Source organism: Cavia porcellus, unplaced genomic scaffold, assembly GCF_034190915.1.
Source record: "Cavia porcellus strain 051 isolate PalLab524CR breed Dunkin Hartley unplaced genomic scaffold, mCavPor4.1 scaffold_25, whole genome shotgun sequence".
Lineage (NCBI taxonomy): Eukaryota > Metazoa > Chordata > Mammalia > Rodentia > Caviidae > Cavia > Cavia porcellus.
Window position 1 is genome coordinate 25,408,344 of NW_026947508.1, and position 25,788 is coordinate 25,434,131.

Below are 25,788 nucleotides of genomic sequence, written 5' to 3' on the forward strand. Positions count from 1 at the left end.
GCGGGGCGTGGGGTCGGTGGCTACTGGGCGCGCGGGGCGCAGGCCGCCGGGCCGGAGCCGGAGCCCGAGCCGGAGCCGGAGCCGGAGCCGGGGGGGAGCGAGCGAGCGGAGGCGCGGAGGGGCGGAGGATCCGATTCACTCGCTGGGGAGACCTATGGGCCGAAGCCGTGTAAATGCGTTTTAAGGCGAGTGCAGGGGGATAGTCTCGGGGAGCCTCGGGGAGTGGGCACCCTCGGCTTCAGTGCTGACCTGCCCCTTGTGCCCTTCTTGCCTCCTTTCAGCAGGAGCCTCGGCTCCGCAACTGCCACTCCTCCTCGGAGTGTTGCACAAGTTTCGAGGTCACCGGCGAACCCCCCTAGCAGCGCGCCTGGCTCTGGCCCCCACGAAGGAGGACGGGGCTTGGTAAGGGGGTTCAGGGGGCGGGACCTCGACCCTGCACTCGAGAGAGGTCACCAAACTAGAACCTCGATCGTAGGTTCTCACCAGAGAGCTCGCGGACCCTGCCCACCACGTGACGCCCCCATGCACGCTTAGAATTCTAGCACGTCAGGACCATCCATTTACAAATGGGGAAACTGAGGCACTGAGCAAGGTCGGAGACTGCCCTTGCTCCTGCAGCAGAGAGTGAATTTAAACCTGAGCTCCCGTTTTTGGGTGGAGAATCTTTGGTGTGGCCACTGGCCTCTGGGTGGGCGGGATCAGGACAGGGGTGGGAGGCACCCTGGAAATTTTCCTACCCAGGCTAGTCAAACTTCCTGCTCCCTCGCTTATTCTTTCCCTCTTCCGAACTCAGCATTTCAGAATTGGAAAAGATCTCCAAAACAACTCGTCCATTTTACAGATAGGCGACTGAGGTTCTAACAAGCCTACCATCTGAGCATACAATGCCTTGTCCCAGTATGGGATCTAGGATTCCTGACCGTGGCACACCCTTACCAGAGAATTTAAGATCCCCACGCTTGTGCTGGGGACAGGGTGGTGGGTGACTGCACTGGGAGACCTCCTCCTGGGAGGTAAAGGGAGCCTGGGAGCCTGCCCTCCAGCCGTACCCCCACCCCACCCCCGCAGTGTGTTGCATACTTTCTAAGGCGGTGGCTGCGACAGCGGCAGTGGTTCCAACCAGCCCATCGACCGGACTCCTGCTTGGCTTGGCATGGCTGGCTACCTGAGTGAATCGGACTTTGTGATGGTGGAGGAGGGCTTCAGCACCCGAGACCTGCTGGAGGAGCTCACTCTGGGGGCCCCACGGGCCGCCACGGTGAGGGCTTGGGAATGGAGGTGGGCCCTTAACCCCTCCTCTGGGAGGGCCCTCATCTTATTTTTTCACTTACTGGCTATTCAGTCCACACTATTTTCAAGAGACTGGCTCATTTTATCGCTAATTCTTGCATCCCTCCTCCCACTGGCTCTGCCGTATCCCCTGCCTTAATGAACAAGCAACACGCACACCATCGACCCAGCCCTCCAGGCTGAAACCTGGGAGTCTCTCCTTTGCCCCCTCTTTCACCTCTTCTCTCACTACCTCCTTCACCTCCCAACTCTAGGTTTCACTTAGCTCTGTGAGTTCTGCCTACTTAAATAGCCCTCCAGGGAGCTGATGGAGAATGTCTTTTGTAGTCTGGTCCTCATCTCCCTAAAGGCCCCTGAACTCCTACCCTGGAGTGGTAGTTGGCTACCACTCCAACTGTGTGGTAGCCTTGCTTAAAATCAGAATTCTTTGGCAGTTGCCTCTTGCTACAAAATCAAGCCTGCTTCCATAGTCCCATTTCTGGACTTTTAGAATCCCACAACCTCTATTATGCTTCATCATAGCTGAAACGCTCTATTCCTATTTCTGAGGTGCTATCTGCTCCATTACCATGGCTTTTATTAATGTTGCCTTTTCCTGATTGCTCCAGGAAGATTTTGTATTTTCATTCTCCATGGCTCCCAATGCATTTTGCAGAAACTCCCACCTAGCGTGTATTGAAAAGACTTGTGATTACTTAAGGTTCATTCTCTTCCAGGCCTAAAGTCCTTTCAAGGACTAAGGCTTCATTAGCCACCTCTGCCCCTAGCATTATATTTGACACCAAGTAGGCATCATTGATAAAGTATTGCATGAAAAGGAAATTGAATCCCAGGGAAAGTTTAAATAACATGATTTCACCTATAGCCTGATACACGTTCAGCCATCAGCCAGTCTTTGATAACCAGTTGTCCACTGGTATGAGTTGTTGTGGCAGTGGGATGACCCTCAAGGCTTCACTGAACACCTGTATGTGACAGTCAGTGAGCTCTAGGCCACAGCTGCTGCCTTCAAGGAACTGACCCTATTCTGGAGCAGCTGGATGTATATACAGTTCTGCTGTTTTGAAAACACAAAACGTACAGAAAACATTAAAAGCCCAGGTACTTTATGGTTTGAGGAAGGTAACATTTGAGCTGAAACTTGAAGGTAGACTGAGATGGCCAAAGTCAGCAGAGAGTATGGCTCACAGAGAAAAAAGACTTGGAGGTGGGAAAATGATCCAGCCCATAGCTCAAAGTTGTCCCTACATTGAAGGGGTGGACGGGAGCTGCTCACAGAGCCTTGAATGCCAGGCTGAGGAGTTGGCTTTCTATCCTGGGGGTGGGGGGTGGGGAATGCCAGACATTACAACAGCAGAAAACATTACAGCTACAGCGTTGTGGCCAGAACTGAACTGGGGCAGGGACTTGGAAGGTCTAGATGGCATGCACAGGGAGGGGTCTCACATCCATCCACCTCTTGTTGTGCAGGGTGAGGTCGCTGCCTTCTTCGTGGCCGACCTGGGTGCCATAGTGAGGAAGCACTTCTGCTTTCTGAAGTGCCTGCCACGAGTCCGGCCCTTTTATGCTGTCAAGTGCAACAACAGCCTGGGTGTGCTGAAGGTCCTGGCTGAACTGGGGCTGGGCTTCAGCTGTGTCAACAAGGTGAGCCCTGCCCTTACCCGTCCATTGGCCCTTGATGCTGACAGAATGCCACCCTTCTGGTGCGGGTGGGCTCTGGGGAAGAGGGGTGGCCTGCTTTCTGGGAAGGTCACCCACTCAGAAGGACACTCCTGGGATAAGAGAGGAAGAAATGAGTATGGGATTGGTCAGCTTGGAAGTTCCACATTGGGACCTTGTGTATTCCTGGGTAGATGGGTCGCTTTTTAATGGAGGCTTTAAAATGTTTTGGCATAGAGCTATGTGTCGTGTTCTTCTAATTAAAACTAAAGAAAAACACTTCTATATTGTTGGTTTTTTATCTTTTATAATGTTTTTTTTCCTTTTTGGTACCAGGGATCAAACTCATGACCTCACACTTACCAAACAAGCGCTTGAGCCACTAAGCTAAATCCCTGGCCTTTTATAATGTTAATATGTGACTATTTCCTAACTGATGCTTTTAGAGTTTTGTGTTGCTGCCAATTCTATTGTCTTCCTAATTTGATTTCTGCTATTGTCTTTAATTCTTTGTGGCCGTCTTTTGATGGACTTTGCTTATATACTATTACTCAGTACTCATGGAACTGCAACGTGGTGACAGCTATGCCAGGGACCGTTGGCATTTACAGCATTAAGACAGGTTCTGCTGCCCTTGAGTAGCATGCTTAGTTCATGTATTGTCATTCTACTCTTACTAGATGGAAAGCCTTTAAGTTATAAAGTTTCATTAGAGTTCAACTTTGAACATATTTATTCATTCAGCAAATATTTAATGAGAATCTAATATGGGGCCAAGTACTATTTTAGGTGGGAATTTAGCCATGAATAAAACAAAATAAAAAAGCCCTCCATTCATAGAGCTTGAGCTCTAAAACATAGACAAATTAAACCATGAAAGTATATAGTATTTCAGATAGTAAGTGATGTGAAAAAATAGGAAAGGGAAGTAGGGAATCTGGTGACAGGGTTGTGCTTTTACATAGTTTGGGCAAAGAAGGCACTGGGGAGATTTGAATACAGACCTGAAGGAAGAGAGGGATCAGATAAACAGGGAGGAGCATTCTGGGCTGAGGGAACAGCAAGTGGGAAGTCCTGGGTTTAGGTAAGGGCTAGGTCTGTACTGGGATAGGACAAAACAGGCAGGTTAACCTTAGACAGGGACCAAATATTAATGCTCTTCATGGCTGACAAGTGTCTTCCCTTGTGCTTTCACTGCGTGTGTTAGGTAAACCTGGGGAGACACTGCAGAGCCAGGACTTTCACTCTCTCTGTTGTCTCCTGCAGCATGCTGGGCGAGAAGGAACAGGGTCCTTTGATCCCTCGTTCAGGGGAGAGGACAGGACCAAAACCACTGACTAGAGTCCTCTGCTTCTGGAAGCTCAGGGGTGAAGCACTTGGTAGTTGAGCCTCAGGAGCTGGACTCCAAAAGGCACAGCTGTGGGCTGTTAGGGCATTGGAGGACCTCAAAGACAGTGGGGACTTTAGAAGCTTCTATGCTGCTGAGTGTGTCTGCAGCGCCAGGCACCTTGCCAAGCATTTTCTGTACATGATCTCATTTGATTCTTGAAACAACCCTGTGAGGTCTGATTCTGACAGCAGCCTAATAAAGATGAATTCAGCATAAAAGCAAATGCAGCACAAGAATTGAGTGACTTGCCTAGGGTCACGTGCTGGAGGTGGCAGCTTGAACCTAGCAGCGTGATGTTGGGACTCTGTTGTTACGTTTTTTCCAGTGCCTGGGGGAGGGGGTAGCTGAGCTGCCACTGGGCCAATAGTGGACGCCCTCATTTCACTGCAAGGGTAAGAAGAGGCCAATGTCTCCTCCTTGTGGTGGGATCACAGAGACCTTTGTGTTTTTACTGAGGGGTGGCTCCTGGACTTACAACTTTTTTTTTTTTGATCAGGGCTAGGAACTAAACCAGGGCACCCTAACAACAGTCCTAGACTTACAAGTTTTCTTAAAGGGCAGAGACCGCCTTCTGGTTGGTTCTAGTGGGTGGCTCTGCTTAATGACACTGTGCCTTTTTGGACATTCATTAACCAAGGGTCTAGCATGAGCTAGGGCTGGAGGTACAAACAGGCATCCACTGGACATGCTCCAGGGCCAGGAGCACAGGCTACAGCTTGCACAAGGTCTCCGGTCCACCCAGCCTCATCCCTAAGGACCTTGTGTCATTGTCCCTGTCCCTAACCCTTGCCTGTTCTTGGCTGACTCCCTCAGCCTCCTCCTATCTTAAAAAGACTTCTCTAGATACCACATCCTTTTCTAACCCAATCCTTTGCTCCTCCTCGTGGCCAAACTCAGCAGAGTCGCCGCATTCAGCTGTGCCCTTGCCTGTTTCCCACAGGGCCCATTCCTTAAGCTTATTTCCCGGCCTCTACTCTTCCTACCCTGGAGAATCTCCTCTTAGCAAGGTACCTAGGGACCTCCAGAATCCAACGAGCACTTTATTTGAAACAGTAATTATGAATTATTTAAGTAACATGTTGATTCACTCTCCTAAAAAGAAAGTAGGACATCAGCTTTGTTTCCACAGATAATCGCTACTATAGGTTGTACAAATATACCAAATACCTACAAGAAGTATATAACACTATTTTGTGGTCTTTGTAAGAAAATGTAAAAGGCATTCATGTGGTACAGACTCTTCTACAATAGCTTTAAACTCAACAAGGTTTGGAGACACGTCTGTGTTGATCCATCTGGTCCTGGTCTAGGGACACTCTACGGTAGTGCTGGCTTTCCACCTGGCAATTAAAATTTTTGTTTTGCAATACTGGGGATTGAATCAGGGTCTTATACATGCTAGACAAGTGCTCTACCATTGAATTACAGCCCAATCCTTTTAAATGTTTTCATTTTTGAGTCTTAAATGGGTTTTTTTGAGTTGGGGTCTACGTTGTCCAGGATAGCCTTGAATTTGTGATCCTTTGGCCTCCTCCTATGGAGGAGGTGGGATTACAGTCATACAACATCATGCCCAGCCCTTTTTGAAAAATTCTCAACAATTACATACATATCTAAAGACTTCAGTAGTATTTAAGATGATCCAGGCATTGTGGTACATTCCTGTAATCCCAAAGCTCAGGAGGCCAAGGAGGAGATTTGTGAGTTTAAGGTCAGCTGGCCTACATAACAAGGCCCTGTCTCAAAAAAAAGAGTACATGCTGGTCTGGACCTATTCCTACCCTTACTGGTCACTTCTAATCATTCATCTGGGTGTTATCATATGTGGATTGATCTCATCCTCCTGACCTCTCCATGGGTCCCAGGAGCTGGCTTTTTCAATCTTGTATCATTCTAAATGTGGCATGCCTCTGTATTGTTTTAGAGCCCTCTGTCTTATAAACTCTGCCTTCTCTTGGGGAACTTCACTTTCTCTTATTTCAGCCAGACACCCAGCACACACCTCCCCACCCTTTCTTTTTTTCTTTTTTAATCGGTACCAGGGATCAAACTCATGACCACGTGCTTGCAAGGCAGGCTCATATGCCGCTGAGCTAAATCCCCAGCCCCTCCCCACCCTTTAGAGCCAGCTCAGTCATCATTCCAGGCTTGAACACTGACTGACCAGCCTCCCCAGAAGCCCGTCACATTCCTTCTCATGTGGTCAGAATGATGAGTACTGAGACCTTATATTTAAAATACAAATCTGACCTCACCATTTCCCTTCTTGAAACCCTTTTAACTCTTTTCCATCATGTGCAGAGTAAAATGTAAATCCACATGCAGAGCTTCTGGTTTCCTAGGTGGCTCTGCCCACCTCCTCCTGACTATCTTGACCACTCCAGCATACCCTCTTCCTTGATTCAGCTAAGAACATTTTTGCCTCAGAACCCCTGTGTAGGTTGCTCCCTTCCCCAGAAGCATTCTTTCCTTCCTTCTGGTCCTGGCTGAGGGCCCCTGCAAGTATCTGCTTCTATTTTTGACCTCGAGGCTGTCCTTTATGCCTCACAGCCAGATCCTCTTGTCCCACATTCTCTAGCATCCTGTACTTTTTCATTACACCTTTAACCATTTTTAAGTCCTTCATGATTTGGTGTCCACTTATGATCACCTGTTTCCTACCAGCTGAGAACACCACAGAATCTGAACGCCTGTCAGCTTTATTCACAACTTATTTTCATTAGTACTTTTGTAGAGCTTGGCAACTACCAGTGAGATATCTATCAGTGAAGTCTGGAGCTTGACAGTTAGAATCCCAGTTGTGCTATTAAAAGCTATGTTGTAGCCAGGTGTGGGGATACACACCGGTAATCCCAGCACTTGGGAGGCTGAGGCAGGAGGATCTCTGTGAGTTTGAGGCTAGCCTGGGCTACAAAGTGAGTTCAAGAGCAACCTGAACTGCACATTGAAGCCCTGTCTCAAAAAAAAGCTGTGTTGTGGGACTTGGGACAAGTCACTTAACTTCTCTTTTTCCTAACTGCAGTAAGAATATTATGAAGATTAAATGAGAATGTATGTAAAATTTTAATGCAACAGCTGGCATATAGTAAGCCTTTTGTGAATAATATTCAGTATTTAAATATTTACAATCAAAGATAAGTCACAGGTTCCCACAGGGAGCAAAAATACATTTGCACATCCACTCAAACTCAGCCAGTGTGTATGTGTGGTGGTGAGGAGGCACAGATGTCCCTAGGAAGAAGGCAGTAATGGCAGCAAGTCTAGCTTTGGATTTGAACCTTTGGGTCCCTCTGCTATTCGTTGACTGTGTTGTCACAGAAGGGAGGAGCTCTCTGAACCCAGTTTTGTCCTCTGGAGTATGGCTAGTAAACCCTTGTATAGGGTGGCGATAGCGTTTATATGAGATAATGAATATAAATACTTCGTAAGGAAAAGTTGCTGAATCAAAATTAGAGTCTTATAAACTCAGGATAGCTTCAAGTGGTTCTTATGTATTCTACTATGTTTCAAAATTATCTCTCTTTGGACCTGTTTTCCTTATCCTTGGAGAGTTAGCTTTGAATTTGGAAGCTGGTTTTGCTACCCACTTGCTACATAATCTCTGAACATCAGCCTCCTCCAGTGTAGAACACAGCTAACCCTGATTTTAATGGGTTGTTGTGAGGATTGAATGAAACAGTGAATTTAAAGCAGAGGCTAACTCCAGCCTGCCCCCTGATTTCCTGAGGGGAAATCTCAGCCATGCTCAGTCATTTCTCTATTGTCTGTGGCTGCTTTGGTGCTACAACAGCAGTTGAGCAGTTGCAGCAGAGATTATATGGCTTGCAGAGTCAGCCCCTTTCTAGGAGTTTGCCTGTGCCTCATCACGGTTGTCATCATCATCACCGCCCACATCATTAAAGCGGCAATCACGCAGAGCCATGTTCTATAAAGGTGAGGAAGAGCGGAGGTTATAGCTCATGAGCAGAAACTTGCTCAGCATCCCTGAGGCCCTGGATTCCATCAGCCCAGCACTGCAATAGAACAAAGAATAACAGCAACAAAAACCGAGCAGCAAAAATCACTTTCACCACCTCCACCACCTCCACTGTAGCTGCAGCAGCACGTCAGAATAAAAAGGAGGAAGAAGGGCTGGGGATTTAGCTCAGTGGCATAAGCACTTGCCTGGCAAGCGTGAAGTCGAGTTTGATCCCCAATACCAGGGAAAAAAAGGAGGGGGAGGCCCTGAGGTTTGCTGAGCCAGATCCACCCCACCTAAGTGTCTTACATAGCACAGACCCTCAGGGCTAGGCGAATGTGTCAGAAAGTCTCTTGGTTTTGTACACTTTCTAATATATGAAGCAATATTCTTATTAATTTGGCAAAATTATATTTATGGTGTATACATGATGTATACCTCAGGAAATGGTTACTTCCAACCAAGGTACTCATTAACGCATACTTTCTTTTTGCATTAACACCTAAAATCTCCTTTCCTAGCAGTTTCCAAGTATGTGATACATTGTTATTAAATGTAGGCACCAAGAGGGACAATAAACCTCCTGAATTTAGTCCTTCAGGGACTGTGCATCCTCGGAACACCCTCTCCACACAGCCCCACCCACGCCCAGGCCCTGGCAGCCGTCATCCTATGCTTTCTCGGAGTTGGACTCTTTTTAAGACTCCACACATAAGTGACATCATGCAGTATTTGTGTTTCTATGCCTGGCTTATTTAACCTAACATAATGTCCTCCAGCTTCATTCATGTTGTTACAAATGACAGGATTTCCTCCTTTTTTATGGCTGAATAGTGGTGCATTGTGTATGCATTGCCTTTTCTGTATCCATTTTCCCATCAATGAATGAGTTGTTCCATTTCTCGGCTATTGTGAATAGTGCTGCAGTGCACATGGGAGTGCAGAGACTGTTTCACATACTGATTTCAGTGCCTTTGGATGTACACCCAGGATGGGATTTCGGGATGATATAATAGCTCTATTTTTGATTTTCTAGGGACTTTCCTACTATTTTCTAAGTAATATTATTAAAAGCTTAAATCTGATGGGAAAATGTGTCACTGTTGTTAGGGCCTCTAGGAGTCTGTACAGACCGTTGCATAAATTGTAATGTACCCCCTCTTTAAGACACTTAATTGATATAATCAGTATAATATACTGATTTTGTTACAGTGAGATGTTTTATGCCAGCAAGTTACAATGAATGTGCTAATCTATCCTGCATTTGCTGTTAGTGGGAGCCAGCAGGATTGTGCAGTGTACCACCTGTGTGACTGGATGTAGCAGCTCTTTTCTGTCAGAGAATGGTGAATGAGCCTTAAGTCCTAACTAACTTTTTGTTTATCTGTTGTCTTAAAGGGAAGGCCCACTTGTTACGTAGCTCTGACTGCCCTTTATTTCTGTTTCCTTGGGCTCCATGGATCAGTAGGTCCTGGTGTCCTTACTACCACCTTTGGGGCTCTACAGGCAGAGATGGAGTTAGTCCAGCGTATTGGTGTCCCTGCCAGTAGGATCATCTATGCCAACCCCTGTAAGCAAATTGCACAGATCAAGTATGCTGCCAAGCATGGGGTGCAGCTGCTGAGCTTTGACAACGAGGTGGAGCTGGTAAAGGTGGTCAAGAGCTACCCTAGTGCCAAGTAAGCTGAGAACCAGGCATGCAGAGGGTGAGGGTTGGGGTGCTGGGTAAGGGAGGAGGGAATGGAGAAGGGCTTGCCTTGGACTTGGCCACTGTCATAGAGGTCACACGAGTACTCCTGGACTGGACAATGGATGCCAGGCCTTGCTAGATCAAAGGTAGTTAACTAGTTACAGGCCCAGGCAGAGAAGGCCATGATATAGTAGAAGTCTAAGTCATAAGCTTGAAAGAACCAGCAGAGTTGGGCAGGAAAGCTTCAGAAGTAGTCCTTGAAGAATAAGTAGAATTTGGGGAGGGCATGAATAGCAAAGCACATACGCAAAATTATGGGTGTCAGAAGCAGCGTGTTGGAGGGATGGGCACAAATTTGATGTGGCTGGTACATGCCTTGTGTGATGAGTGAAGAACACGGTCAGTGATATTGGTCACGGGAAGGGATCCAATGCAGATGGATTCCCAGGGAAGGTTTTGGGTGAAGGGTTTTTTTTCACTCAAAGCAGGTGAAGGGGTTAGGTAGGGGGTTTTTCTAGTTCACCCAGAGCAGCTTCCATCATGTTACTGGAGTTCTCCTTAAAACTGAAAAATAGTTCCTCTCATGCATGCAAAGTATGAAAAGTGCCTGATGTGGAGGAACTAGAGCTGCCCAGGGGAGGGCTGATGAGAACTAGCCCATGCAGATGATACAGGAATGTGCACTGGGAAATTAGGAGAATGAGTTGGATAGAACTCAGTGGTTGACTGGCTGTTTGGGGTGGAGATGGGGCTTGGAAGTTTGTGGGCCTACCTGGCTCTAAAGTCACGTGAGTTCACAGGCCTGGATTCACAGAAGACATGGTTGGGATGGAGCGGGCAGGGTTCACCAGCAGAGGTGCACTGTGTCTTATCACTTATCAGGATGGTTCTGTGTATTGCCACCGATGACACCCACTCCCTGAGCCGCCTGAGCCTGAAATTTGGAGCATTGCTGAAATCCTGCAGACATCTGCTTGAAAATGCCAAGAAGAGCCATATGGAGGTGGTGGGTGTAAGGTGCGCACTGGGAACCCCACCATCCCTACCCACACTCAACCCATGCCATTCACAAGAATTAATCATTCTATATGAGACTTTCCCCAGAGCCTCCAAGCAACGCAAGCTCCTGGGCCTGGAATTCTGCTAGTTAGGAATTTCCTCTCTTTGCAAGAAAGGTTTGGAATGTACCCTTCCCAGCCCCATAGTCTCCAGAAGGTCCTGTCCCAGGAGGCTCTTCCCACTGGTCTGCCCTCATGGAAGTTTTATCAGCCCACCCTGGAACTGCCTCTGTTCTTCCAGGGATGTGGAAGGAAGTAATAAAGGCCAGTTGCACAGCTTCATTAATCTGTTCTTCAGGCACTGAGCTGAGGGCTGCACGTCCATTACCCATGGCCTTGTGTCACAGAGGCTCCTATCCCTGTTCTGTGGATGGGAAACTGAAATGAGGCAGGCTGAGTAACTAGGCCAGGCCACACCATGGACTGACAGGTCTCTCCCAGTCTGGGTAAAGTAAGCCTTGGGTCTCAGCCTAGAAGGTTCTCTTGGGGCAGTGTGGAGGGTTGAGAGGAGCACCAAGGATCTTCTGTCCTCTCCTAACTGGCCACAGGCCCCTTGTGACCCACTTAATATTTCAGCTCTTGGTCACTACATCAGTAACACAGGTACACTGTCCCATTTGTCCACCCAAGATCACCACTGGCTGGGATGAAGTTGGGATTTGTGTGCAAACATATGCTATTCCTCCCTTCCCAGTTTTCATGTTGGCAGCGGCTGTCCTGACCCCCAGGTCTATGCTCAGTCCATCGCAGAAGCTCGGCTTGTGTTTGAAATTGGTGCCGAGCTGGGCCACACGATGCATATTCTTGACATTGGTGGTGGCTTCCCTGGAGTAGAGGGAACCAAAGTGAGATTTGAAGAGGTAAAGCGGGGCTGGGAGTGACTTGCTGGGTTCCTTGGGTGGGAGCTGGGGACTGGTTCAGTGGGGTGGAATGTTCATAGGCTTGGAGTCTACTAGTAGACCCTCGGTACCTTATTTGTGCTTGGTGAATTACCTGGGTTACCTTACTACTTATTAACCCTGTGCTATGGCCGAGCAAATCAAGGCTCATTGAGCTTATATTACTTCCTGAGTGCACAGCAGGCTGGCTAACATTGGCTTTGCTTGACTCCAGCTGATGCACTTACCCAGCCTATTTGAGGTTTAATAAAGATATAACTGCATGTCATAAGGCCCCTTAAGGGTCTGAGTTTGCCCTACTTACCCTTGGGTAGACTGATGAGAAATCAGATGGGAAGACACAGGAAGGAAAATCAACCTCTCTGCTTTCTGTGTCTCTTCATCTGTGAGAAAGGCAACATAGAAATCCCCACTAGGGGTCGCCTCTCTTTAGAAGGAGGCTGCCTCCGCAGTCTCCACACCTAGGAATTAGCTCAGGTAATTCTGCAATGGACCCAAAGATTAGCCACAAAAATCAGTTGCAGCTTTGTGCAAAATGGTAATAAACTTTCCTGGGCCATGTAATACTCAGGATTGGTTAGATAGTGGTACACTGTTAGGGTGAAAGCTTGTAGTTATGAGGAGAATATGGACAGTCTATTGAGCAAAATAGCTTGTAAGAATACATGCAGATTCATGTTTATAATTTAAAAATAAAGTTTATAAAAAAGAATTAAGGAATCTACTCAAACAATTCACAATGATTAGGATCATCTGGGTGATAGAATTAGGGTAGTTTCTTTCTTTTGTATTTTTGAATTTCCTTAATATTTTAGCAAACAGGTTATGGAAGATATACACTAGGACTTCTGGAACCCGAGCATCAACCATTATAGGAAGAGTGCCCCTTGCCATTGTCAGGGCATTGAGGAGGGTGATTTATACAAGTTTGAGAGCCGCAACCCAGCCCTGTCCCTTCCTGCCTTCTTGGCTAGCTGTCCTCAGTTACCAGCTGGGGCTTTAGCAGCTGCCAAATCCTTCTTCCTGAAATCAAAGCAGCTCTTAAGAAATAGACTTGGAGCTGTAGCAAGTCTTCAGTATAAACTCACATTTCAAACACACAATTGTCCTCCAACCTGCTCCCACTAGATTACTTCTGTGATCAACTCAGCCTTGGACCTGTACTTCCCAGAGGGCTGTGGTGTGGACATCCTTGCTGAGCTGGGGCGCTACTATGTGACCTCTGCATTCACCGTGGCTGTAAGCATTGTCGCCAAGAAGGAGGTTCTTCTAGACCAGCCCAGCAGAGAGGGTAAGTGTCAGGTGGGCAATGGAGCCCTGTCCCCTCCTGAAGCTGGGACAGTGTCTAGCTGGAAAAGGCCTGGTGGTCAGCCCAGTGGCTGGGGTGGGGGAATCTGGAGAAAGGTGCTTACGGAAACTTGCAATTAAGTACTTTTATTCCCAAGACAATTATTAAGCATTTTTCCCCGTAGCTGTGTGCTGCAGACTGAGATAAAAATGGCATTAGGGAAAATAGAAATTTTTTGGACATCATTTTATAGATGAAGAAGCAGAGTCAAAGGGAGTATAAGTGCATTGCTTAAGAACTTGTGAGAGGTCAAGCCTGCATTTGACTTATATTTGTTGAGGTCCACTTTACAGAAGAGAAAATGTAGGCAGGGACTGAGTCACCAGCCCAAGGCACATGGCTATTAAGGGTCAAGGTTGGGACTCAAGTTTGGGCTGGGCTGACTCAATTTGAATACACGCACATCAGCATCACAGCTCTTCCCTGTACTCCTGGATAGGTCAGGTCTCCTAGAGTAAGCTCTCAGTAGCCTCTGAGTGAGGGGTGTCAAGGACTCTAATTTTGGGCTTTTCCCTCTGCTCTGGGATCTTCAGGCAGGAGAGCCTCAGGATTGTTTGCTCTTCCTTGGACACAATTCATGTGGAGGTGTGGTGGGCTTCAGATCAAATGTCCCATTTGTGCACGGGGGTAGCATTCTTCTGGTCTCCTTTGTAGACCTGGGGGATTGTCCCATCTGGTCCAGCCAGGAGACCTCGCTTCCCATTCCAGCTCATCCACCACCCTATCTGGTGCAAGAGCTCTGGGGTCTTGAGGTTGAGTGGACTGCTCTTCTGCCTTTGCTGGGGCATGTAGAGGCTCAGATACAGGCTGGGAAGTGTGCCTTGGGCAGGACTGCTCTGATGAAAGGAGCAGTATTCCTAACACGGCAGTGAACCTGTGTATCAGGAGGATGACTGTTGGTGGCTTCGGTCACAGGACTTGCTCCATGGTTGGGGAGGGGGCAGCCACCTCAGTTCCATAGACCTGTTATCTTTTCTAAACCTACCGTGCTGTCAGCTCCCTTTCTTGGCCCCTTATCATTCTGTTTGTATTACTCTCAACCCCTCCCCACAGAGGAAAATGGTTCTGTCCTCAAGACCTTTGTGTACCACCTTGATGATGGCGTGTATGGAATCTTCAACTCCGTTCTGTTTGACAACATCTGGCCCACTCCCATTCTGCAGAAGGTGAGCCTCCATCACCGGACCTGTTTTCAGCTGTGTGTGTGGTTTCAATCGCATCTGCTCTGTTTGAATCTAATACATATATAGTGCTCGGGATTGAACTCAAAGCCTTGTACATGCTAGCTGAATGCTCTACCTCTACATTTCCAGCCCGTGATCTAATTTTTAAAAAGTAAAACATGTTTCATGGTAGAAAATAGGCAAAAAGATAAAGAAGGTTATCACCCATAATTCTACCAGACAGAAAGACTCTTTGAACATTGTGTGTCTTTTCATTCATTTAAAAATGTGTTGCAGTTTGTCTTCATAAAGTTGGGATCATATTTTTTTACAACTTGCTTTTCATTTATGAGGTGTAGTTATTTCTCGGCTATTTACTAGTCTTTGGCAACATGTTTTTGATGACTACATAGTATTTCAATCAACTCTAGTGGTTGGTGTTTAATTTCCTGTTTTGAACATTGTGAGTCTATTCCAAAATATATTTCTGATTACTGGTCTAAGGTAATCCTAGAAGTAAAAAGAAACAATTTATCTGCAATGGGGTTTTCATAGTAACAGGACAACAGGATTAACACAACATGCCTGGGCCTCTAGCAACTTTAGTGGGCATCTTTAAGAGGTGGAAGATAATCAGACACATTACTGTATCTTCACATCTCTAGGCCTTTGTGTGGTTTTTCCTTCCATCAGATAGGCCCTGAAAGTCTGCTTTTTTTTTTCTTTTTGTCTTTTTCGTTTTTATCGCTACCAGGGATTGAACTCATGACTGCCTGCTTGCAAGGCAGGCGCTTATGCCGCTGAGCTAAATCCCCATCCCCTAAGTCTGCTCTTCTTGCGCAGGCAGGGGCCCACATAGTTTGGGGGAGCTTGTGGGCCCTCATTCTGTAGTTAAGCATGGTTATGTCAATTGTCTGAAGAAGCCTCTGCTGTGTTGAGGCATCCAGAGCTTTCCACTCTGACACACTAGCATTGCCTACATTCTGTGGCAGCCCACATCCTGCTGCCCTGAGAAGATACTGGGCTGGCCCAGGCAGCAGAGCAGGCAGTGGTTCTCTCCCTCCAGGGCCCTTGTGCGATTGTGTGCTATCCCTGACCCTCTCCATCTCCTCCATCGGCCCCTCAGAAGGGCAGGACTGTGGTTCCCCCTTTGCCAAGCTGTGCTGCCAGTATCTCTGCTTTGATGGATCTCTAGCTGGTTTTCTGCACGTGGGCGCTAGGATGTTACTGACTCTGTGGTCTGTGCCCTTCGTCCTCTGGTCAGTGCCTCAGTTTCCTCTTTCAGGCTGCTGACCACTTACTGAGCCTGGCTGTAGAGCACAGTCTGATGGTGGAGACACGTTATGGATGAGTTGGCTCCAGTTGTGCTGGGAGTGTTGGGGACTCAGCTGTGACTTCTTGAGACAGTGCCTTTTTTCCAAAGTAGCAGTACTGATGCTCAGTCCCGGCAGTTTGTACAAGATTCGATGGGTCCACGTTTTCCTTAACACCTGGTGCTATCAGCCTGAAAACGTTTTCCCAGTGGGGTGAATGTGAAATGGTATCTCATTGTGTCCTCTCCGTTTCCTGGCCACTAGGAGGCTTGACCTCTCTGTGAATATGCACTGGCCACACAGTTCCTCTTCTTCCAGAGACTCTAAGTTGGCTACTGCTGTTCATGGCTGTATCTCCCCACCAAGTGGTCTGCACTTACTGCCCCTGCTCTCGGCCCCCACTAACCCCTAGGCCCTCTCTCTTCTGGTTTCTGTCCTGTCCTCTTTTTACATTTTTAAATTTTCTGACAGGTTCACTGAGTTTCCCAGGCTGAGCTCAAACTTGTGATCAACCTGCCTCAGCCTCCTAGAGTGTGGGGACGGACATGTGCCACCACTCCCAGCCCGGGACATGCTGTTGGAGGCCACATCCAGGTTACTACCAGTTCCCTGAAGCAGTTCTGTCCTCAGCAACGCATCTTCCTCCAACTTCACACTCAACTCACGTGGCTTTTGTGGCTGCGCCCTGGCTTTGCCCTGTTCCCTCCTCTTCTCTCTGGCATATCTCCCACTGTGCACACTGAAGCACTGACCACCTCGGGCCTCAGCCTTGACCCTCTGCCCTGTCTACACATACCTCAGGTCTCAGTAGCGCCTCTCCTCTCCCCACTCCTAAATTTGTATCTATCCCGGATCGCATTATGTGGCCCAGGCTAGTCTTGAGTTCCTGCTCCTTAAAAGTGATCCTCCTGTCTCAGCCTCCTGGGCAGCTGGGACTACAGGTTCATGTTAGCATATCTGTGGAACTGAGGAGATTTTAAAAACTTACATAAGTGACTTAAAATTTACAGGAACTTTTAAGAAGGAAAAAACAAAGACAAGCAAAAATCTCCCACAATCCTCTGCTTTAGTGGACCTCATGACGTTACCTCTCCCTTCACCATTTCCTACAGTACTGTGTGGCTGCAAACCTTACGAATGTATTGGTGCCTGCTGAAGTCACTGTGTAGGTGTTTTATTAAGCATGTCATGTAGCATTACTCTTAAGTTTTGTAACAATTCTTTGAGGCAGGTATTATCAGTCCTGTTTTACAATGAGAAAACTGGGCTTCGAGAGGCGAAGTACCTCGTTTCGCGCAAAGTCACACACTTAATAAGGAGCAATGCTTGTAAAGTGGAGGTGGAGCCCCTTCAGGGTCGGGTTCATGTCTTACTCAATTCTGATTATCCATCTGGTGCAAGAGCAAAGCACTCCTATAAAGTTATTGCCTCTCCACAAAGCGCAGTGTCCTTGGATACTTCAGCACTGCTAGTTTTTGTTATTCTTACTCGGTCTCCCATAAAGATTTCTTCTGCTTACACTGCTCTGTGCTTATCTCTCTGCATGGCCAGCTCATTTTACTTGCTTAAAGTATAATCACTTTTACAAACTACTTTCTTATGATGAGTTCTAAGAATCAGATTATCAGGTAAAAAGGTAGGAACATTTTTAGGCCTCTAGATGTATATCATCAGATTATTTCCCCATAATCCTGGACCATGCATACTGTCACTACTTGTCCCCATTTCACAGTAAGCTCACAGGAATGGTACACTGTGAGCGACTTGTTTGTTGGCTCACTTATCTGGAATGGTACATTTCAGTATTTCTTTCATTTCTGTGTGTATTTCTGTGACAAGGAGAAGTCCTTTTCATTTATTTTTTGATGTCAATGTCATTTTACCTATAATCAGCACCTACCTTGAGCAGGAACTCAAGACTAGCCTGGGCAACATAGTGCGATCTGGAGGTCTTGATGTTTCTTCTTACAAATAAGAGGTGAACTTGTATATGGATGTGTATTTAAAGTAACAGTTGATACAATTCTTTTTAATCTACTGATTTGCTTTTATAGTTTTTTCATAAAGTTTCAGTATAATACCATGTATCTTAAATGTGCTATAGTAATTGTATGAAAATTTATTTCTTAACTTTTGTGCTCTGCAAGTTGTAGTCACTTTATTTTATATATGCCTGCTCTCTTATAGAACTAGATACTGGAGAAAATTAAATGATAAAATAATTCACAAATCCCACTAACAGAGATGACTTTTTAAAATTTACTTATTCCTTCTTCTAAATGTCTTAGTGTACACTATTTTTAACTTAAAAATATAGAATGAACATATGGTTTTAAGTATTGGCATGTTGGGTGGACTTTTATATATAAACATTTAAAATGTTCAGTGGGTTATCTAAGATGATATATATTTAGGGTGTAAAGGTAATTAATTCCACAATGTATACCAGCACTTCAGAAATGCAGAGTATAGCTAGGTATAGGGAGGGACCTGAGGGGCAATTCTGTGGGAATTTTATGAGCATCTTAGTGGCTGTATCATGCTGTATCCCTGCAGCAGGAATGACAGCAATGAATGACAGTTTCTGTTGCTTTGTGTCCTCACTAGCATTTGGTGCTGTCACTAATCTGGATTTTGGCTGTTGTAATAGAGGTCAAGTGCTACTTGTTTCAATCTGCATTTCCTTGATCATATATGATACATGGAATCTTTGCATAAACTTGTTTGTTTGAGACAGGGTCTCACTATGTAGTTCAGCCTGGCCTTGAACTCACTATGTAGCCCAGGCTGGCCTTGAAGTCATGACAATCCTCCTGCCTCAGCCTCCCAATGCTGGGATTACAGGCATGTGCCACCACGCCTGGCGAATAGCACATGTTTTAATTTTAATCAAGTCCAGATTATCAGTTTTTTTCTTCTATGGTTTGTGACTTTCCTGTGGTATGTTTTTCTTTTTCGGTAACACTTACTACTTATTTATTTACTACTTTTTTATGAGATGGGGTGCCCAGGCTGGCCTCAAACTCACAGTCCTCCCTCTTTAGCCTCCAGAGTAGGTGGGATTACTGGTGCATGCCACTGTCCAGCTGTTAACATTTTTATCTTTTAACATGCTACATTTTAAAAAAATTTAAAAAACTTTTTGAGGGTGGGTCTTGCTATATTGCCCAAGTTGTTCTAAAACTCCTGAGCTCAACTGGTCCTTGTACCTCAGCCTCCCGTGGAGCTGGGACTATAGTTGGGCACCACTGTGCCCAGCTCATGCTATATAACTTACTTCTTCATTTTGATGGCCATTACCCTGCTACACTGCAAAAAGATGACTATTTTGTTCACTAATGTGTCCCGAGGACATAAAACAGTGACTATTCAAATGAGTCACCTAATGCTGAAATTGGATTTCTGTTGGGAGGCATGCTGAATCCTCACAGCTTTGATCTTCAGCTCTGATTGCTCTGTGGGTTCCTAGAGCCTAGCCAAGACAAAGAATCTGATAGGGTGGCCTCACATAAAGCTGCAAACATTCTTAGTGTAAAAGGACATTCTTAGGACATTCTTGGTGTAAAAGTCAACCAGGAAAAACACCCTGTTCCACAGAGAACAGCAAGAAAACTTGTCTGCTTCAATTTTGGTAGTGATTTGAAGACAACAAAACTTTGAAAACTGAAACTATGAGCTGCAATCTGGCTCACATTTACACTAATTTTGGGATCTAAAAAATCTCAAGCCTAGAACTGACTGTATTTGGCAGAAGCAAACACAAATTCTCTCTGGAGGGGGAATCGTCAATCTAGGCTTCTAACAATTCTCAGATAAGGTTTTACAGAGCATGAATTGGAAGCCCAAAACCTCAAAACACAAACAGGTAACCAAACTAGCAGGGGCAACTGACACAATCAGACCTGCAATTACTTCATCTATTGGAATTATCAGGCGCTAAACATAAACTTTTTTTTTTAATAGTCCAGGCTGACCTTGAACTGACTGTGTAGCTCAGGCTGGCCTTGAACTCATGATCTACCTGCCAAAGCCTCCAAGTGCTGGGGTTATAGGCATGTGCTATCACATCTGAAACAAAAGAAGTTCCATAATATGTAAGTTCCATAATATGTAAAGGAATAAAAGATTGAGCCAGGCACGGCCTGTAATCCTAACACTTGGGAGGCTGAGACAGGAGGATTCAAGGCCAGTGTGGGCTACACAGTAAGTTCAAACTACATAGTGAGACTCTGTCTCATTAAGAAAAAGAAGTAACAGATTGAAAATATAATCAAAGAATAAGTGAATGTAGGTCAGGAGTGTAGCTCAGTCATAGAGCATATGCTTAGCATACATAGGATAAGCAGTATACTAGAAACAACTAAAGGGCATGGGGAAGATAGTGGTCAACACATCACACAAATGTAGCACAAATAAACAAAAAGGTATAAAAAATAAGAAAGGCTAGGAAAGTAGTGCACAGCGTGAGCAGACAGAATATACAATCCAGATTGTATCAAATTACAGAAATCACACCAGTAATCTGAATAGGAGCATTTTGATTCAAGGAATTATAAACTTTGCTCTTTTTTTTTTTTTTTAAACTTTTTATTGGTACTAGGGATCGAACTCGGGACCGCCTGCTTGCAAGGCAGGTGCTTACGCCGCTGAGCTAAATCCCCAGCCCCAAGGAATTATAAACTTTGAAGGCAACTAATTACTAAATGGAGCAAAACTGGCTACCAACCTGGAATAGTGAATAAGGAACTAGAAATCTAAGAGAATGAATGGCTCCTCTTGTTATTAGCAATTGAGGGTTCTCAACCACATGTAAGATGGAAACCAGCCATGGGCTGGTTCCCAAGCTTGTTGATGATCATCGCCATTACCTACTCTTTTCCTCAGGACCCTCCTGAGGAAATGTATGCTTCACCATGCATGCCTCTGAGATGTTAATAACTGGCTGGGCTGCTTGCTGAATGCATATGTACATTATGAATCACAAAAGGTGTCCTTGAGTGCTAACAGCCCTAAATGATATCAACTCTCTTCTCGTTAGTGGCTCTCCTCCTTTGCTCTTTGGGAGCAAGCAGCTACAGGGAGGCCTTGGGAACTCTTCTGGCAACCAGCAATTCTTCATTGCTCTCTGTTCTCTGGCTGCCAGCTGCCTTCAGTGTTATTACTTCAGGCTGCTGACAGCTCTGAGCACCACTTTCCCTTTGTGTTACCAGCTCAGCATGCACTACCTGAGACTCACAAATGGGTGGGGATGTCACCTAGAGGAAGCCTTATCAGGGCCTTATTCTGCAGAGAGTGACCCAGACTGACCTGCAGGAAGAGGCTTACAGAGGGTGGATAGCGAGAGGGAAGGCACCTCTTTAGGACCTGACTGAGGAGGGCTGCAGAGTGGCAGGGTCAATTGTGATGTGTCTGTGACTGAAGCCTGTTGCAACTAAAGCAAATGTCTCCTTGAGCAGCTGTAAGACAGTTGATGCAACTGTGACCGTCACAAGATGTGTAGGGGAGCCATGTAGTTACTTTCATTTGTTTTTGGGAGGATCAGGCCTCTCTCCTGTGTCATTCTCTCCAAGGCCCTATCATAACCTTTGGAGAGGTTGCATCATAGGAACATGCAGTCTCCCAGTGGCAACAGAACTCATCAGAAGGTGCCCAGACGTGGCTGTAGCCTGCTGCTGGGTGGAAGAGAAACTTGAAGACAGATGCAGGCCAAGGCCACCTGGGAAAGCCACTGAGGTGAATGCTACCAGACCCTTGCCTGCTGATCCAGAGGAGCCCAAACATAACATTGAGCTAAAAGAGGCAAGCATCTTCTCGATCTGTCCTGCTGTGTCCCTAATCATCTCTCTTGACAAAGCTGAGTAGCTGACATGGAAATGTTTAGAGTCTAACTCTAGAATCGCAAAGCTGGACAGAGAATTTGAAATGCAGATCTGTATTTTTTAGATTATGAGGAAGAAAGTAGCTTACTCTGTTTCTTGTTGAACCCTCCCTTCCATTTCAGAAACAAATTATCTGGTCATTTGAAAATGAGTCTCAATATGAGCATTGATTTGGTTAGCTAAGGTTTCATGTCTGATTTTTGCCTGTTTTTGTGGGTTTTTTTTTCCCTTTCTCCCTTTTTGTGTGTTGTCCTTGTTTACCTCATTTTCTTCTTTTAAAATGTTTTGGTACATTTTATGTCATATATAAAATACTGTTTTTTTTTTTAAAGTAGTTGGGGCATTAGGTAGGGGTCCATTAGGACCATCTACCTTTTTAAATGTTCAACGTTGTTTTTGTGGATATGCTCTTGTATTAGGCCTCTATGGGGAAGGGAGCTGCGTCTGGGACAGGTCTGCATAGTCCTATTAACTCCTCCCAGGACCTGGAGCAGGTCACCCTCTCTCTGCATTTTCTCCTCTGTAAAATGGGAACTACACTTGTAGCACCTGCCTCATCAAGCAGATGTGAAGCTATGGGCGCTGGGCACACTCTGTGAACAGGGAACCCCTTGCTCTACTACAGAAGGACCCAGTGGCTAATAGACTGGGTATCTCTGAATTTTACAGATGCTAGAGTTTTGGAATATTTATGTTGAAGATTTTTAAAAAATGACTGTCAATAGTAAAAGGTAGTTTATATTATCTCCTGTGAAATTTTAAAATCCTTTTTTCCACCTACATTTTATTTGCACCACTAATAGGATGTGCGAGAATGCTAAATTATAACCCAAGATTGCCTTTTCTCTTTATTGTCAAAAAACTTTTAAATCCTATTTACTCACAGATCTTTGTGGCTATGTTAATAGGCCATTTCCATCCAAAAACTTTGAAAATTAGTTTAATGTTTTTTAATGCCTGGCAGTGAGGGAAATAATTCAGAGCAACTGAGATTAATTTTACTAACAAAAAGCTTCTAAATAAAAATATCGAGTTAAATGAACAAGGATATATTTGTTTGTCTCCCCTTCCTAGAACAGGAGTTTTACAACCACATAAATGCTCTTAAATCAGACCTGGCACATAGTAGGTGCTCAACAAGTACTTATTAAATGAAAAGATTCACGAATATAGGGAAGTTCTTTTTCTTGGACTAACAGCTTATTAATAACTGTCAAATACATGAATCTGACTTCTGTGTATGGAGACTTAAGACTTTTCGTTCTCATTTTCTTCATGCCTGCCTCTGGCTAAATTCTTCACTGTCTTCTTCCAGTAGCTTCTATTTATATCCCCTTTTTCTTTTCCATTCATAATTATATCTGTCTATCTGTCTGTCTACATCTATCTATTCCATTCATTCATTTCTTAACAATATTGAAAAAGCATCTACTATGTGCAAGGCTGGAAGACATGGAGGAGACAGATGAACTGGGCTAATGCCACCTCTGCATTCCTGGAATTTATCATCTGTCAAAGAGAGGACAGGCATGAACAGATACTTTACAAACAAATATGCAATTGCAAATTCTGGTAAATGCTATGAAGGCAAAGCTTGGGGAAAGGAACTTTAGGAAAGGCTTCCTGGAGGCTTTTTCTTGTGAGATCTAAAGGACAAACAAGAGCTGGCAGACTGGGAGCCTCAGAAAACAGCAAGGGTGAGGGCAGGAGGAGAAGGGAAAACTAGATTCCTAGGAAGCTCAGAGCAACAGGAGTAACTGGAACTCGCGAGTGCAGTAGTGGGGTGAGGGGCCCCGAGGCTACAGTCAGGACCTGCACACATCTGTTCTTAAGCTGCGACCCCTCCTCTAGGGCCTGCCTAGCCTCCACTGACAAACTGCACTGCTATTTTGGTTGCCTGCAAAGGGTTTGTGTTCAGATTTCTTTTCTGGATTTGGGAGTCATTAAAAAAAATTAAAATTTCATTGGTAAGCTGTGCCTTTGAGCAAATCTTTAACCTCTCAGAGCCTCAGTTTCCCTAAAAAGACTGTAGTTATGTCTAGCTGGGAGGTGGCCCGTGACTTCTGCCCAGTCACTCTGATTTTCTATTGGAGGTGTGCCTTCATCACAGACCTCAGGGAGGTTGCATGTAACACATCTGTGTTCTTCTGGCTCCTGCCACTGGGCCTGGCAAGGAATGAGGGGATCTGGGAAGCATTCACAGAAGGGCAGCCCTAGGACAGACCCAGAAGACATCTGGAATGGAGGGCAGGGGGAGGGCTGCAAAGGTGAGCACACAGCTTGGGTATGGAAAGTGGCCAGTGAAAACCAAACAGCAGATGTGCTAACAGTAACAGCAGTAACAACAGCAATAACTAAATTGGACCTTTGTCATGTTAACTTACCCTTTTAGTAGTGCTCTGAAGTAGATACTATTTATAACTCACATTTTATAAATGAATAAATCTGTAGTATCTTGCCCAAGGTCACACTATAAAGTGTTGGAAACTGGAGTTGAGACCAGCTATTGTGCCTTTCCAACTGGAAGAGACAAGGAAAGCACACAAGTGGGGAAGTATTAAATGCTAGGTTACGAGGGCCATCAGGTCTCTATCCTGCTGGCCACAGGAGCCATGGGAGGCTTCAGGGGGAGGAAGCACTGAGGCTGTGGTATGCCCAGGAGGGCTGACAGGTTGCTTCTTTCCTACAGAAACCAACCACGGAGCAGCCTCTGTACAGCAGCAGCCTGTGGGGCCCAGCTGCTGATGGCCGTGACTGTGTGGCTGAGGGCCTGCGGCTACCGCAACTACACATAGGGGACTGGCTGGTCTTTGAGAACATGGGCGCTTACACCGTGGGCACAGGCTCCCTCCTCGGGGGGACCCAGACCTGCCACATCACCTATACCATGTCCCGGGTAGCCTGGTAAGAGGGCCGTGCCACAAAACAGGGAAGCGGGAGGCAAGCAAGATCTAAGCAACAAGGGAAACCTGTAATCTCAGACCAGCTTCTGTGTAATCCAACTCAGCAAGGAGCTCCTGCTGAGGCCCATTTACCACTGCCTGGAGCCACAGAGGGGTTCAAGCTTCCCTGAGGGGAGCAGTGCCAGGAGATGCAGAGTTGCAGGCAGACACTGGGTGTAGCACATGCTGGGTGGGAGCACAAGCCCTCCCTGAGGCTTAGTCCTGCTCCCTGGGAAGCTGGGAGGCAGCAGGCAGGAGGCACAGGGTGGGGGGTGGCGGGCAGGGGGCAATTGTGATATATCTGAGGCATTAACAGAGGTTGGCTTGACTGGAAGGGAAGACAGGGAAGATAGCTGGGTTCAACTCTAGTGCTGGCACTACTAGGGACATGGGTCTTGAGCGGGCCACTCCTCCCTTGATCCTCAATTTCATCAGTAAAATGGGAGTGGGAATGGTCCTTCCCAGGGTTTTAGATGATGGATGGAAATACCTGACATGATGTCTGATTCACAGGAAGTGCTCATAAGTGTGGGTCCCTTTTCCTTTTGCACAGTGGGGACCACAGGGGAATCAAGCAGAGGGGACAAGGGTCAGCAGGTTTCACTTGCCCCTGACCTTGGCTGGGCTTAGGTAAGAGTCCTGTGCCTGACAGAATCAGAAACACAGGGACAGGGGCCAAAAGAAGCCCGCTGCTGTCCCCAAGTTGGCTGGCTCTAGGACCCCTCTCACCCCTAGGGAAGCACTTCGGGGACAGCTGCTGCCTGTGGAGCAAGATGAGGACGCTGAGGGTGTGTGCAAGCCTCTGTCCTGTGGCTGGGAGATCACAGACACTCTGTGCGTGGGCCCTGTCTTCACCCCAGCAAGCATCATGTGAGCAGGCTCCGTTCCCCCGGACGACCCCAGTGGGGCCATGGAGATGCCTCTGGGAGAGGTAGGGAAGGCGGCAAGCAGGACACTCTCTGGCCAGGACTCTGGTGCTTTCTCTGCCGCACCCATAGTGTTTGTTTCTGCCCTATAAATAGGACCAGTCTTATCCCCGCTGTAGTTCAAGTATGCAACATAAATCCTGTCCCTTCCAGCTGTGTCTGCCTTCTCTGCAGTGCAAGAGGCCTGGTCAACCAGGTTTCGGGGTATCCTCGGGGTCTTCTATTTTTTTTTTTTTTATAAATATGAAAATAAATATTTAGCTTTTCTAACGC

The 25,788-nt window shown here is 46.2% G+C and overlaps 1 protein-coding gene across 6 annotated transcripts; it reads left to right on the forward strand.

Moving 5' to 3' along the window:
* Azin2 (antizyme inhibitor 2) lies at nucleotides 1-25,788 on the forward strand. 6 transcript variants are annotated; one of them, NM_001293708.2, is given in 11 exon segments: nucleotides 1-185; nucleotides 282-402; nucleotides 1,069-1,258; nucleotides 2,761-2,934; nucleotides 9,804-9,976; nucleotides 10,870-11,004; nucleotides 11,740-11,905; nucleotides 13,073-13,235; nucleotides 14,346-14,458; nucleotides 24,337-24,551; nucleotides 25,325-25,667. In NM_001293708.2, coding segments are annotated over 9 exon segments (1,383 nt in total). In that variant the 5' UTR covers nucleotides 1-185; nucleotides 282-402; nucleotides 1,069-1,153; the 3' UTR covers nucleotides 25,464-25,667.